General features: G+C 48.6%; 1 protein-coding gene across 7 annotated transcripts in view; it reads right to left on the bottom strand.

The window, feature by feature from the left end:
* The window catches only part of LOC140393874 (synaptotagmin-B), an 882,906-nt gene that overhangs the window by 27,286 nt on the left and 839,145 nt on the right, over nt 1-16,475 (bottom strand). For all 7 annotated transcript variants that reach the window (XM_072480435.1, XM_072480439.1, XM_072480434.1 and 4 more), the window contains one exon: nt 12,190-12,323. In XM_072480435.1, coding sequence (XP_072336536.1) covers nt 12,190-12,323 — 134 coding nt within the window. The remainder of the gene's footprint in view (nt 1-12,189; nt 12,324-16,475) is intronic.

Raw genomic sequence — 16,475 nt, 5'->3', positions numbered from 1 at the left:
TGGTCACATAAAGGGCTGTTCCTGTTCAAAGTCACAGAAAAGGGCTCTTTTTACCCAGATCCGGGTGCAATTTTGATGAAAAGGCGTAGGTAAATGTTAGAGGAGTAGTTTACCCCTGGAATGGTATGTCTTCTGATCACCGGACCCGGCAGAAAACAGTGAGAGGTTTGGCTGGAAAGTTGAAACAGTCTTGTGCTTCACAGACAGTCTCTTCCAGCATGCAGGCGGGGGAGGGGCAAGCTGTAAGGCCCCAGATACAGGAACTGATGACTTTTATCCAGGAGGAATTCCATAAACAGAGGAAAGAAATGCGTGAGGATCATGCAAAGGCCATTGCAGAAGCTGTGGCACCCCTGAAGAGTACTTTGGAGTGGATGGAGAGGTGTTTGGAGGTGCAGGGGTCACAGATTCGGGAGATTGAAGGAGTGATCTCGGACCACAGCGATCGTGTGGTGGCTTTGGAGGTGGAGGTGGGGCTCTTCGGAGACCTTTGTAAAATGCTGAGAGCAAAGGTTACGGAGCAGGAGAATACCTTGAGAAGACAGAACCTGCGAATAGTGGGCCTGTCTGAAGGAGTGGAAGGTGTGAGTGCCACGAGGTACGTCTCGAGGATACTGGCGGGGCTGGTGGCAGAAGGGGTGCTAGATAAGGCACCTGAAGTGGATCGAGTGCATAGGTCTCTGAGGCAAAAGCCTAGAGCTGGAGAGCCGCCGCGGGTGGTGATCGTGAGACTCCATAAATTTGTGGAGAAAGAGAAAATTCTACGGTGGGCCAGGGAGAAGCGTAGCTCCGACTGGGAGGGAAATAACATCCGGATTTATCAGGACATCGGAACCGAGTTGGCAAAATGGCGGCCAGGTTTCAACAAGGCTAAGGCGGTGCTGAACCGACGGCAGATCATGTTTGGGGTGCTCTACCCGGCGAAATTATGGGTGACGTTCGGAGGCAGGGATTATTATTTTGAGAACCCAGAAGCGACCGAAGACTTCATTAAGGAGCATAAACTGAGAGAGAACTGTGTGGACAATGCTTGGGAACCGGGGTGCTGGCACTATGTAATGGTCGGGAGCATGTTTGAAGTGGGTGTAGGGATTGGGGGATTTTCGCCTTTTTTTGTGAGGGGAGGGGGCGTGGTTTCTGTTCAATGTTGAGATTGTAAGTAGTTGTGGGGGTGAAAAGTTTATGTGGGGATGGATGTTCCTGTGGTGATATGCATCACTGTAAATACATGTAAGCTCGACAGACACTAGAGGGAGCACCAGAAACATCACACGCACACACACTCGACCAATAGACATTCACGATACACAAGGAGGTGACACGACCACAGGGGGGCATTACACCAACCCATACATAAAGGACACCACACACATGATCAGCCCCCTTTGGCCAGTGGAGACAGTCAGTGAGGAGAGGCACAGGGTTGATTCATTATCACACCCACCACGTGGAAGACAGCAGCTGGTCAGTCAGTTTAGGTAGCTACAATAGGATTAGTAGTAGTGTCGAACTCAAGTTATAAAAGTGTACATAGTGTAAATAAATGAGTTGAAGTTATTTACACGTCTTGACCTTCCATGACAAATGCAACACAAGGAAGCCGCTTATGTTACAAAGGAAACATAACAAAACATGGTACCAGTGGTGAACTGCTTAAATCCAGATAGCCATACCTCAGCGTACAATGACAACGAGTAATACCCGGGCAAGATGTACGGGCTCCCGATTCCGCAGCCGCTCCAGTGCCACGGCGATCTCCGCGAGAACTGGCAGCGATTCAGGCAGGCGTTTGAATTCTACCTGGTGGCAGCCGAACTGAAAGACCTGGCCGATAATGAAAAAGTAGAGTTTCTCCTCACGAGTAGAAGAAATCTTTTAAAAATTCAAGTTCTCCAAGGGGCAAAACAGGCATGACTTCCAGGCAGTCCTGGACAAATTCGGCAAATACGGTGAGGAAAACACACTCCAATCGGCAAGGAAAGGTAACAGAAGCGCCAGTACTCACCTTGAGGCCGAGGGCCCGGACCAGAGAGCGATTTGGGTTGAGGTCGGCGGCCATCTTGCTAAAGGGACTACACTAGCGCAGTTGCGCGAGAAGTGCGCAGAACCGGAAGATGCGTTCGCGCATGCGTGAGACGCCATGCATGCGCAATCAAGAAAACGGCCATCGGTAAAGGAACAGCGATCTACACATGCGCAATCGCTTCCTACGTGCTACGTCACGCGCGTCATGACGTCAGAGGATCCAGATCGCACCAATTTAAAGGGGAAAGTTCCCAAATCAAAGAAAAAATCTTTTAAAGCTGCAAAACAACCTTCCTTCACCTGGAATGACAGCATAATGCCTCAAATTGAACAAGGAAATGAATTTAACCTCAGAAGAACCCTGCAACAAGCAGTTACCTACGCACAAACCGATGATACCGACCTCTACATTTTTTCTGGACCTCGCGAGCCCAATGACAGCTCCATGGTCCTATACGACTGCGACTCGGACGAACCTTTCGTGTTGCACATTGGTGACCCCCGCATTGAATCCGACGCAGATGCGGATTCATTTTTCGGATTTGAGGATCTTCAACCCAGCAGATATGACGTCCCAACTCATCAGTGCAGGATGATGCTGCAGCCTGAAATTAAGAGACAGAGAGCGGTACAAGCCCACAGAGAGCGGCCTGCTGCCACACAGAGCGTGGTCCACGCCCCGCTCAGGGTTCCCGACTCTAAGAAAGAAGACATGCAAGACTCCACACCGCAGTCCTTGCAGGAACAAGACGTGACTCCAGTGTCACAAGACTCCACAGCAAGCTCGTGGACAGACTCCATAATTGCAGAAACGCAAGACTCCAGAGCGCAGTCCTTGCATGAACAAGAAGTGACTCCAGAGTCACAAGCCTCCACAGCGAGCTCATGGTCAGACTCCATGATAGAAGGAACGCAAGACTCCAGAGCGCAGTCCTTGCACGAACAAGAAGTGACTCCAGAGTCACAGGCATCCACCGCAAGCTCATGGACAGACTCCAGAATTGCAGAAACGCAAGACTCCAGAGCGCAGTCCTTGCACGAACAAGAAGTGACTCCAGTGTCACAAGCCTCCACAGAGAGCTCGTGGATGGCCTCCACGATAGAAGCAATGCAAGACTCCAATGCGCAGTCCTTGCAGGAACAAGACCATGAGGGTCTAGCAACCTCCTCTGACCAACTAGCGGCAGACGATGCAAGTCTGCCATGCTCGCGTAAACAGCAAGAAGGCTATAACAGTCTACCACGCTCCACTGCACAGCAGGACGATCATGACGGTCTATCATGCTACAATGAAGGGCACAGCGCTGATGACTGTTCAAGCCCAAATGAAGACAAGCCAAAGGAATCGCCTCTTCCAAGCCCGAAGAAAAAAGGATTATGCGCTGACCTTCAGGATCATTCTAGCCGAAGAGATATTAATAATGCTGCACAGTCACAGAAGGATGCTGAGGACTTGCTAAAGAAATTGCTTGTATGTCTAACTTGCAAGGAGCAGACTGAAAATTGCCATTGCTTTAGTACGGATCAAAAAAATGGACAAGACATTGATCCTCATTTCATGGAAATAACACAACCTGAATCATATCTACAGCAGGGACAACTGTCTCCCTTCAACACAAAACTGCAAAGTCCCAACTACAGAGACCAGCAGTTAGTCAGTAATGACTCTTCAACCCCTGATGGGAATATTAATCGCATTGAACCTCTGCACACTCCACTGATAAATGAGCAGAACATTGGAGCAAGAATCCTGAGGACACCGACATCGAGTAGCCAGATAAAGCACTTAAAACCCGCAGCAGTTTCAAGTGAACCAATTGTTCTTTCCAGTGATGGTGAAGATGCAGATAAGGTCGGCCCGATTATCCATTGTACCCCATTAACTCCAGCGTTTAAGCATTTATGTCTGGGGAGTAGAATGTGGGCAATTGAGAACAGTAAAAGAGAGACTGTGACTGTGCCAGTCCCAGCAAAATCAGAGCCAGAGACTATGAAGGCATGAACATCAGAAAAGGATGCATATGAAGTAACTGAGAAGAAAATTGAAACGGACTGTTCTTTGGAAACTAGTACAATGACGAAAGAAACATTGGATCTAACATTTGATGCCCTACATATGGGAGAAATTGAGGGAAATTAACAAGGTTCTGTAATGTCTGGGGGAAGATTTAAAATTCCAAAGCAGAAAAGCCCAAATGAAGGACAACGGCAAGACAATGACAGTCCACCCACATTGTTTGCACCACCAGATGAAAACTCTGACCATTTACCCAACCCTAGTGAACAGCAAGCAGCTACTGAGGGTCTACCCACGGTATGTGAAACGAGTGACGACAGCATCCCACTTCCCATGCAAAAGGTGCAAAGTGACAGACCTCAGCTAGTGCGTACAGAGGCACTCGACGATCACTGTGAGATCACTGGTGACTCCGGTGACACCACACTACTTCCACCCTCAATTGCTCGAACCTCTCCACTAGTCAATGCACTCCTGCATGTTCCGACTCCAGACGTGCAGCTTCAAGAAATCTCAGCTGACTCCAGTGAACCTGCTAAGACTCCGGACGGGGAGCATCAACAAAAAACAGACCAGACTCCAGATGGGGAGCAACCAAACGGCGACCCTGATTCACGTAAGCCAGACTTTACTCCAGACAGGCAGTGTCGCAACCTCAGTGATGGCACGCTCAGGGTGACAGCAGATGCCACAACGACAGGAGATAGATCACGTGACAATCACACTGGGTCAGCAATAACAAGCAGCAGCGACAGTCCAAGAGGAATACACCAATTTTCACCACAGCTATGTCCACACATTTGTTCCACACCGACAGTGCGGCCAATGACAGCTCATGCTGGACAAACCCAGTATTCAGGCATGCAGCAGCCAGCAGTCGATGCAGCATATTCTCAAACAGGCCAGCACTACGGATTGCCCACTAATGGAATCAAGACCGAAGGAGGACTCCCGCCAGCGCAATCTGCACTACAGACTGGATGCCTTAGTTACAGCCCAGGATTTGCTGCACCACAGCCTGGCCAGACAGCATATTCCTATCAGATGCAAGGTTCTAGTTTCACACCATCACCAGACATTGATGCGAGCAGCAATTCTGTCTCCAAATCGACATGCTTCAACGCTTCTCAGCAGAATCACCCTTCCAGCACAGCATGTGGCCAGAACCAGTATGCACAGTCTCATCGGACTTCAACATCTGGCACATCCATGACTTCGAATGATACTGTTGATGGTACCTCTTCAATGTCCACGACCTATCAGCTACAAGATGCCATCCGACAGCACCACCACAAACATTAAAAAAAAGAAAAAGACTCCAAATCGGACAGCGCAGTGATTCAACCACTTCTTGGTTCCTGTTGATGGCGTTCATAACCAATAGAGACATTTGACCATGTTGATTGATGGTTTATGGACTCACATGAATGATTTGGACTTATTGTTTAATCACCGTTCCCATGACTTGTATATACCTTACCTTCTCTACCTGTTCTTTGTTCAGTTTTTCTTAAAGTGTACAGAAAATATGAACATATAAAAAGTGGAGGATGTGGTGATGTGCATCACTGTAAATACATGTAAGCTAGACAGACACTAGAGGGAGCACCAGAAACATCTCACACACACACTCGACCAATGGACATTAACGATACACAAGGAGGTGACACGACCACAGGGGGGCATTACACCAACCCATACATAAAGGACACCACACACATGATCAGCCCCCTTCGGCCATTGGAGACAGTCAGTGAGGAGAGGCACAGGGTTGATTCATTATCACACCCACCACGTGGAAGACAGCAGCTGGTCAGTCAGTTTAGGTAGCTACAATGGGATTAGCAGTAGTGTCGAACTCAAGTTATAAAAGTGTACATAGTGTAAATAAATGAGTTGACGTTATTTACACGTCTCGACCTTCCTTGACAAATGCAACACAAGGAAGCCGCTTATGTTACAAAGGAAACATAACAAAACAGTTCCCATCCCCCCTCCTGTTTTATGGGGCTGTTTGTGTTTAACATCAGTTTGTTTGCTTTTGGGGAAGGCTACCTGGAGTTCAGGAGAAGTCCTTGTTTGGGTGGGGAGGGTAAGGCCAGCAGGAGGCCTTCTTCTTTGAGCTGAGGAGTGGGGGGGGGGGGGGGGGGGGAGGGAGGGGGAGGTCATTAGGATGTGCCTTTGGGCAGGGGCAGCTGCGCTGGCAGGTTATGCTGGTGAACGGAAGTGAGGTGGTGGGGGAGAAGGCCAAGAGGGGTAGCCGGGGGGAGGGGGGAAAGGGGAAAAGCGGGGGAGGACTTTCTGCGACACGGCAGGGGGTGAGAAATGACATGGTCAAGGACGAAGAAAGGGGCCATCTGGGATGGTCTATGTACAGAGTGGAATTAAAGGGGCAGGAGTTAAGTGGGGAAGATGACGGACGGTAGAGGGGATTGGAGGCGCAGGCCTCCGGTAAGGTTGGTAACGTGGAACATCCGGGGACTGAATGGGCCGATTAAAAGGTTGCGGGTGTTTGCGCACCTCAGGAGCTTGAAAACGGGGGTTGTCTTTTTGCAGGAGACCCACCTCTGTGTGAAGGAACAGGTTAGGTTAAGGAAGGGGTGGGTCAGGCAGGTTTTTCACTCGGGGTTTGATTTGAAATCGAGTGGCGATTTTAATGGGCAAAAAAATGGGATTTGTGAGTGCGAAGGAGGTGAGGGATCCAGGTGGAAGATTGTGATTGTGAGCGGGGTATTGGAAGGGGCACCGGTAGTGTTGGTAAATGTGTATGCCCCAAATTGGGATGATGTGGGTTTTATGAGCAATCCCGGATTTGACCATGTACCAGTTGATCATGGGGGGAGATTTTAACTGTGTCCTGGAAGGTGGATAAATCGAGCCCCAGGTCGATGGGTAGGGTACGAATGGCAAGGGAACTGGGGTGGTTTATGGAGAGGATGGGTTTGGTGGATCCATGGGTGCTTTCAGAATCCAGGGGGAAGGGAGTATTCCTTCTTTTTGCACATCTATAAGGTGTATTCGAGGATTGATTACTTTGTAGTGAGTCGGGAGATTTTGGTTGGACTGGAAGGGGCAGAGTATGCGGGGATAGTTATCTCGGACCATGCACCCCACTGGCTGGATATTCGGTTCAGTACGCGACGAGAGCAGAGGCCGGGGTGGATGTTTTTGTGATAAGGTGCGGTTGGCGATTAGGGATTGTGTGGAGTTCAATCAGAATGGGGAGGTGCCGGTGGGCATTTTGTGGGAAGCACTGAAGGTAGTGGTCCGGGGAGAAATTATCTAATTTACGGTTCGTGCGAATAAGGAAAGGAGGGTGGAACATGACCGTCTAGTGAGCGAGATAGTGGAGGTGGACAGGGAATATTCGAGGGTGCCCACCGTGGAGGGAGTGGCGAGGAGGAAAAAGTTGCAGGGCAATTTGACAATGGGGAGGGTGGTAGGGCAACTGCGTAGGGGAAGAGGGGTGCAATATGAGTACGGGGAGAAGGCGAGCCGCATGCTGGCGAACCAGCTGCGGAGGCAGGCTGCGTCCAGGGAAATATTGAAGATCCGAACTGGGGCTGGGGATGTGGTGTCAGAGCCAGGGAAGATAAATGAGGTATTTAGAGAGTATTACCAGGGACTTTCTGAGGCAGACCCAGGAGGGGAGGAGGGGGACATGGGGTGGTTTCTGGTCGAGCTGGAATTTCCCCAGGTGGAGGAAGCAAAGCTGGAACCCCTGGGGCTGAGGGAAGTGCTGGATAGTATCAGGGGTATGAAGTCGGAGAAGGTCCCTGGGCCGGATGGGTACCCGACAGAATTTTATAAGGAATTTGCGGTGGACCTGGCACCACATCTGTTGGGGGTGTTTAATGAAGCACTGGAGAAGGGGGAGTTGCCGGAGACGATGAAGCAGGCAGTAATCATACTAATCCCCAAAAAAGGGAAGGATCCGGTGGAACGTGGGTCGTAGAGACCCATATCACTATTGAACACGGATCTGAAAGTATTGGCTAAGTTGTTGGCGGGGAGGATGGAGGATTGTGTCCTGGGGGTGGTTGCAGATGATCAAACAGGCTTCGTGAAGGGCAGGCAGCTCGCGAGTAATATTAGACGGCTGTTGAATGTGGTGAGAAATCCGTCGAGAGCTCTGGTACCGGAGGTGGTGGTGTCCATGGACGCGGAGAAAGCATTTGATCGGGTGGAGTGGCGGTACTTGTTCAAAGTTTTGGGAAGGTTTGGGTTTGGGCCGAGATTTGTGGCATGGGTGCAGTTGCTGTATGTGGCGCCAAGAACGAGCATGAGGACGAATGATATGAGCTCACAAAGCTTTGACTTACACAGGGGTACGAGACAGGGGTGCCCGCTGTCGCCGCTGCTGTTGGCGCTGGCCATAGAGCCATTGGCGATGGCTCTCAGGGGGTCGGCAGAGTGGCAGGGGATAATGAGGGGACAGAGGGAGCATCGGGTGTTGCTCTATGCCGATGACCTCTTGCTATATGTTTCGGATCCATTGGAGAGTATGGGAAGGATTATGGGCCTGTTTGGGAGGTTTGGCGGCTTCTCGGGATACAAGCTGAATGTAGGGAAAAGCGAGGTATTCCCAGTGAATGAGCTGGCACAGCGGGCTAATTTAGGGGGGATGCCATTTACGGTAGCGAGGGATAGGATTAGGTACTTGGGGATTCAGGTAGCGAGGGAATGGATGGGGCTCCATAAGTGGAACTTAACGAAGCTGGTGGAGGAGGCCAGGGAGGATCTTAAGAGGTGGGATACACTGCACTTAACATTGGTGGGGAGGGTCCAAGTGGTGAAAATTAATATTCTGCCAAGGTTTTTGTTTATCTTTCAAGCTCTCCCGATCTTTATACCAAAGGCCTTTTTTCGGAAAGTGGACACAATCATCTCTATCTTTGTATGGGAGGGGGAGGTGCCGAGGGAGGGGAGGACCTTGCCACAGAGGCAGCAGGGGGGGTTGGCGTTGCCAAACTTGCTTCATTATTATTGGGCAGCGAATGTGGATAAGGTGCGGCAGTGGTGAAAAGGAGAATGGGTAGAGTGGATTACGATGGAGGAGGAATCTTGTAAGGGGTCTAGTTTGAGGGCTATGGTGACGGCAGCATTGCCAATGGCTCCGAGTAGGTATTCAGGGAGCCCAGTGGTGCAATCCACGGTGAAGATATGGAATCAGCTGAGGAGGCATTTTAGGGTGGAAGGGATGTCGGTGCTAACGCCGCTGTGCAAGAATCATGGGTTTGAGCCGGGGGGGGGGGGGGGGGGGATAGTGTATACAGGAGCTGGAGGGAAGTGGGGCTGGTGAAGGTGAGGGATTTGTATTTGGAGGAAGGGTTCGCCAGTCTGGAGGAGTGAAGGGAGAGGGTAGAGCTGCCGAGGGGTAGTGAGTTCAGGTATCTACTGGTTAGGGACTTTGCACAAAAGGTCTGGAAGGGGTTCCCTAGATTGCCGGGATACATCCTGCTGGAGCGACTGCTGCTTCGGATGTGGAAAGGGAGGGAAGAATTGGGGATATATATAAGTAGCTGGGGGGGCAGGGAGGCGAGCGGGTGGGTTCTTTCAGGGGGTAGCAGGTGAGTGTGAGAGGTGTGGGCGGGGGCCAGCGAATCATGCGCCCATGTTTTGGGGTTGTGAATAATTGGGAAGGATCTGGGCGGGAGCGTTCGCTGTCTTAGCCAGGATAGTGGAGGAGGGATTGGACCTGGACCCTTTGGTGGCAATATTTGGGGTTTCAGAGAAGCCGGAGCTCATGGAGAGGAGGAAGGCCGATGTCTTGGCCTTTGCCTCTCCGATTGCACGACGACAAATTTTGCTGGAGTGGTGATCGGCATCGCCACCGGGGGTAGCAGCATGGTTGGGTGACCTGCATGATTTCCTGCGGTTAGAGAAGATAAAGTATGAGTTAAGGGGCTCAGCAAGGGAGTTTGAGAAAAGATGGGGGATGTTTGTGACCGTGTTTGAGGAGCTGTTCATCGCAGGGGGGGTGGGGAGGTGGGGGGGGTGGGGGGGAGGGGGTGGGGTTAAAAAGGAGAAAAATCTGTACAAACTGTATAGCTGACTGTTGGGAAGAATGTTTCCCGGGGTGTTTATTTGCTCTAACCTACTTTGATACAAGTTTGAATAAAATGCGTTTTTTAAAAAAACTTGAGGGAAAAGGACATAAAAGAGAAACATAGAAAATTATTTGTTCAACAATCATCATAAGAGACTACCTGAATCAACATTGAGGATTTATGAACAGGAGTCAGCCATTCAGCCTCTCGAGCCTTGCCCTAGTATTCAAATGGAGCATGATTGATATATATCTTAACTCCAATTTTGGCCTTTGCTCTATATTCGTCGATAGGCTTCATTAGTATCCAGCAATCTCATTTTTGAAAGCTTCAGCATCTTTTGCAGAAGAGAATTCCAGACTTTATTTCATCTTTGTGATAACGTGCTTCCTGATTTCTCTCCGAAATGCCTTGTCTCTAATTTTAAAATTATACCCCTTCGTTCTTAATTTCATAGAATCATAGAATAGAATCATGGAATTCCTACAGCGATTCGGCCGCTCAAGTCTGTACCGACCCTTTGAAAGAGCACCCGACATAGGCCCAATCCCCCGCCCCATTCCTCTAACTCCACTGTCAGGGGCAATTTATCATGGGCAATTCACCTAACCTGCACATCTTTGGACTGGGAGGAAACCGGAGCACCCGAATGAAGCCCAAGCAGACACGGGAAGAATGTGCAAACTCCACACAGTCACCCGAAGTTGGAATTGAACCCGGGTCCCTGGCGCTGTGAGGCAGCAGTGCTAACCACTGTGCCACCTTGCCGCCTCAACAGAGAAAATAATTTTTCGATATCTACCCTTTTGAATCTTATTACTAGTTTAAATGCCTTTATCATGCAAACTTCCACAGGGGAACTAGCAGAGTTTATGTAACGTGTTCTCATAATTTATACCTCTAAGTCCTGGCATTCTTCTCATGAATTATTAACTTAGTGTTTAATTATTTCCTTAAAGGCAGAAAAACAAGGAAAAACCTTCCTATTGATTGTTGAATACTTAATAGGCTGGCATGGTGTGTGCCGGAGCATGCTGGAAGATTAAAAAATGTAAGGTGATGTAGTGATTACAATATTGGGCCATCTCTTCCTCAAGGTGGGAATCAGCGTCGGATTGCCACTCCGTGCCCAATTTCTTCCGTGATTTTTCTTCCGATCCGATCTCTCCCAATCTTTCGACTCAGGCCAGGTGAGATCCAGGCAGCGCAGCTCTCCCCGAGACCCAGCAGGGAAGTCCAGCTCCACTGAATTGAAAGAGGACATACCCTTTTTTCACAACCCCAATGACCTTAAATCAGGTACGCAAAAGGTTGAGTGAAATTGACAGGCAGGTAAGTGTCCAAAGTAGGTGGATAGGATTTGGAGGGGAGGGGGGGGGGGGGGGGGGGGTGAAGGTGATCAGAGGTGGGAGGGGGGAAATTTGAAGGGGTGGAGGACGAGGGTTAGAGGTCAGGAAGCGTTGGCGGTCAGGGGATCGGAATTGGGCCTCACTGGGGGAGGGTGGGTTGGGTGGACCTTGGTGTGGAGTTAAGGGGTTGGAGTGGGTCAGGTCTGCAGGATGAGGAGGGTGGTCAGATTGAGTAAGGTGTGGGGAGGGTGGTCAGGTCGGGCCAGGGGTGGGGACGAAATTGGGTCAGGATATGGGGATTGAGTCATGTTGTAGAGAGTAGGTTGGCCCAGGCGGGTGTGGATGGGTGAGAGTCAGGTCCAAGTGGGGAGGAGCTATTGTGGTGGTGGGGGGGGAATCTGATGTTGAATCAGGTCAGAACCATCCAAATTTTGTGATTTATAAATTGCCTTTTTGACGGGTTCCCAGCGCAGGACCATTGCACAGAGGAAGTTTGTGCTTCTGGGCTATTGCTGTTTAAACCCTTACCAGGGACATTCTGAGAGGCGTTCCCCAGCACATCTTCATGGTACCCCCACAATCCAACTCTGCAGAGCTTGTAAACCATGGCACAATGTGTACCTCCACAAATCACACAAGTATGCAATTTCTTTTTGCAAGCATTTCCAAACTCCGTTAGATATATGATCAGGATTTTTTGTTTCGGAGAGTGCTGTTTTTTCAGTATGCTAAAGGCTAATATTTGTACCTGTATTTGTTCGAATGGAATTTCAAAGCTGAACGATTCATTGTAATAAGGGTTCAGTGTGTTTTTCTTAACTGTGGTTTTCTTCTTCTTCAGCCGTTTTCCATTCTGCAACAGGTGTATCTTTACGTAAGGATCTGAAAAATAAAAGTAGATAGCCGTCCCTTAATTAATCCATTCACAAATAGAAAGCGAAAGCAGATTAGTCTGAAAGTGGCAGCAGAATGGTAACAGTGTTTAATGTTGCTACATAGGATGTACAGTTGCTTCTCTGATTCCTTACATGATAATTTCTGAGTTCACTTCTGCTATCTGGGATGAGACGCTGAGTGGATGCTGGACGTTTGCCTGTACGAAAGGTCAGAGGCCATATCTCGTTGGGTTATTTTTGTGCATCTCTGCAGGTATCCTTCAGGGCAGTCTTCTAGGCCAGCTAACTTCAGCTAATTCATCAATGACTTTCCCTACAACTTAAGGATGGATGTAGGGATGTTCACTAATGACTACAGTTTTCAATTCCAATTTCTCAGATAATAAAGCAGTCATGAAGCATCCCTCATGAACCAGGACCTAGCCAACATTAGGCTCGGGCTGATAAATGGCAAGTAACATTTATGTCACAGGAATGACCACCTCCAACAAGATAAATTCTCCGTGAAATTCAATGGCATTAGCATTATCTCCTACCATCAACAAACTGTGGGTCACCATTGTCCAGAAACCTAAATAAACTAGCTATGTATATTCTGTGGCTACAGGAGCAGCTTAAAGGCTAGATTCATGCAGTACATGAGCCATCTCCTGACTGCCCAAAGCATGTTCGCCATTTACAAGGCACAAAAAAAGTGTGGTAGAGCAGTCTCCACTTACCTAGACGAGTGAAACTCCAGTGCACAGTAGTAGAAGTGTGTACAATCCGTAAGATGCACCTTGTCAACTTGCTACGCCTTCTTCAACAGCACATTCCTAATCCATAATCTCTACCACTTTGAAGAACAAGGACACCAGGTGCATGTGGACACAACCTCCTCTAAAGTCACATACTATGCTTCCTTGTTCCTTCACTGTCCGTGGGTCAAAATCCTGGAAATTCCTCCCTCACAGTCCTGTTGGTGTACACACAACACAGAAACTACAGTGGTTCAAGAAGGTGGCTCACCGCCATCTTCTCAAGGGCAACTAAAGATAGACAGTAAATTCTGGCCTTGCCACAGTGAGGTCCACAACCAGTGAATAAATCATCCCCTTCTAATTAAGTAGTAGTATTGCCAAAGTCTCAGATCAGTGATCTTGCCAGTGGTGCAGTGTGCGCTGCAGGCAGACTTTTCAGAGAGGCGTGGATAGGAATGCAATGAAGAAGTACATAGAACATAGAGCATACAGCGGAGAAGAGGCCATTCAGCCCATCAAGTCTGCACCGACCCACTTAAGCCCTCACTTCCACCCTATCCCCCTAACCCAATAGCCCCTCCTAACATGTTTGGACACTAAGGGCAATTCATCATGGCCAATCCACCTGACCTGCATGTCTTTGGACTGTGGGAGGAAACTGGAGCACCAGGAGGAAAACCATGCTGACACGGGGAGAACGTGCAGACTCCGCACAGACAGTGACCCAGTGGGGAATCGAACCTGGGACCCTGGCGCTGTGAAGCCACAGTGCTAACCATTTGTGCACCGTGCTGCCCTAATAGTAACTAAATAAAGACTGAACCCTCTGAACTGGGACAGGCAATAAAAGGTAGAACTTCGGAAAACTGCAGTAGAGTAATAGAGAGGGAAAAAAATGACCGAGAGGATAATCAAAAAGGCCTTTCAGTAGGCACAATACTAACAAGGGAACAATAAAGATAAACTCAGGAACACAATCAATACTCTGACATCTGCTATAATACACATATTGTTTTATAACTCACAATAGAGGCAGGTGTAGATGAAAACTCTTGTTATAAACAATGCGTTGTTATGATTTAGAATGCATTGCTGGAGAGGCTGGTGGAAGCAAATTCAGCATTAACTTTCAAAAGGAAATTGGATATCCATAGTACATTACATTTTCATGGAGCGAAGTTAATTGGATATCTCTTGCAAAGAGCTTGTACAGGTTCCTGCTGCCTTGTGTTGCATGCTTCTATTACTCTGTGCTTCTATGAACTTTCTTAGTGATTTCACAAACTTTTAAAGCTTGCCGTTTCATCCTCTTACACTCCATTCCCAAAGCATCCCAACCTGTTGCTCAACCATTACTTCTGTTGCCTTCAAATAGATTGTCTGCAAGGATAGTGAGACACATATCCAGAGGTCTGATAACTCTGTGCTTAGCCAGCTGGAGGTGTGGTGCAGACTGGTTTTGTGTTTAAGGGGGTATGTGTTCCTCCTCTGGCTCTCTCTTCCTAAAGTATTCCACCTTCTTGATCACCCCAAGTTTTTTTTCCACCAACAGCTGCCAACTCAGAATGACAGGCAGCCCCGAGGCTTAAATATTCAACCATCTGCTTTTGAAATGAGTAGTATCAAGCTAACACCACACAGCCACTGAGGTGCACAGAACTCGACTGCAAATGAAAAATGACTCTCTAGGTGAAACAGCTGGATTTCAAGCTTCTCTTCACTTGGCCATCCCTGGAGTCATACTGCGGAGCAGTCTGTGATAGGGAAAACAAGCCTCAAAGCTCAAGTTCTGCAGAGAAAGCAACTTTGATTAATTTATTTTGGAATTTCTAAACCGCAATCATAGATTGAAAAAAAAAATATCGCATGTTGGGTTCGCAGAACCAGAAAAGCAGAATACTGCAGTTCTGAAACCTGGAATAAAAACAGGAGATGCCAGAAATACTGAGCAGGTCAGGCAGCATCTGTGGAGAGACAGCTTTCATCAAGCCGAAACATGAACTCTGGTCTCTCTCCACAAATCTTTCCGACTTGCTAAACTATATCCCCAGAATCGTGGTGGGGTTGGATTTAGAATCAGTGGAAGTATTTGCAAGCTGATAGGCCATGATGCGAACACTTCTTGTACGGCCGTAAGTAGTTATTCATAGAATCATAGAAATTAACTGCAAAAGAGGACGGCACTCAACCCATTGCCTTTGTGGCAGCTGAAAAACAAGCTTTCAAGCCAATTTCCACCTTCCAGCTCTTGGTTCATCGCCCTATCGTCTGTGATGTCTCAACATTTAAACAAGTACTTTATAAATGCAATGACATTTGCTTTCTCTACCATCCTTTCAGACCATGGGTTCCAAACTTCTCTGGGTGAAGAAAAATTCTTCTTGGCTCTCAACCCTTCTAACAATTATTTGAAATCTATACCCGATTATTGACTTTTCTGCTAATGGAAGTAGGTATTTCCTAGCCAATGTCTCTAGGCCCCACGTAATTTTGTATACTTCAATTAGAGTTCGCCTTGGAGTCCTCTGCTCCAAAGAAGAAAAAGCCAGCCTCTCCAATCTTTTCTCTGTGCTAAAATTCTCCAGTCCTGGTGACATCCTCTAAATCTCTTCTCTATCCTTTCTAGTGTATTTGTACTGTGGGGCCCTGCACTTGAGCCTCTGCCGGCGCTTCCGCTGCTGTCTTCTTTGGCGCCTGGCCACCTTGCCTGCATCGCCACCGTGAGGGCAGCTTCCGTGGGGTCTAAGATATCATCCATAATGTAATATCTGTAAGGAATTGGAGAGGATGTGAAACTGACAGTCAGTTATAGATGCCACCCCAGTACTCTAGGATGCCCTAAGCATCTCCGCGCTCAAATCCCCTGCCAACCCTCAGGATGCCATCCAACACACCCTGCACACACACTCTGGCCGCAGCAGTGGCCCCTGGGCATCAGCTCCCAGACCCTGTACCCCAGACACCTGATGGAAAGGTGACCAGGACCAGGTGCTAGTTTCCTCCCTGGTCCACTCACACATCCTCTGGTCATGGGGATGTCCCCAGTGCTGAGGCCCAGCTCTTGGATGTTCAAATGTTGGCTGCTGCGCCTGTGGTGTTGATGCCTCCGGAGTTCAGGATAAGTGTCCAGGCCTCACAGCCTGCTGGGAATGCTGGCAATAACAACTGCCTGCGTCATGGCAGATGTACCCACAGGAATCCACTTGGGAGCCGTGAAATGCTCATATTACTAGAATTGCCAATTCCCCATTAGTAATACGCTTCAGCTATGCGGTCAGCAGGGGTCAAATTGACTTTCACCATATTACCATGGATGGGGCTCTGTCACATGGGTGTTGGGTGGGACAGACAGGCAGCACCTGGAATTGCCCCCATTATGGGTACACACGATCTGGGAG

This window comes from Scyliorhinus torazame, chromosome 17 (genome assembly GCF_047496885.1).
Source record: "Scyliorhinus torazame isolate Kashiwa2021f chromosome 17, sScyTor2.1, whole genome shotgun sequence".
In the NCBI taxonomy this organism is placed as follows: Eukaryota; Metazoa; Chordata; class Chondrichthyes; order Carcharhiniformes; family Scyliorhinidae; genus Scyliorhinus; species Scyliorhinus torazame.
The sequence above is the reverse complement of the archived record's forward strand: the minus strand, read 5'-3'. Positions and strand labels throughout refer to the sequence as shown.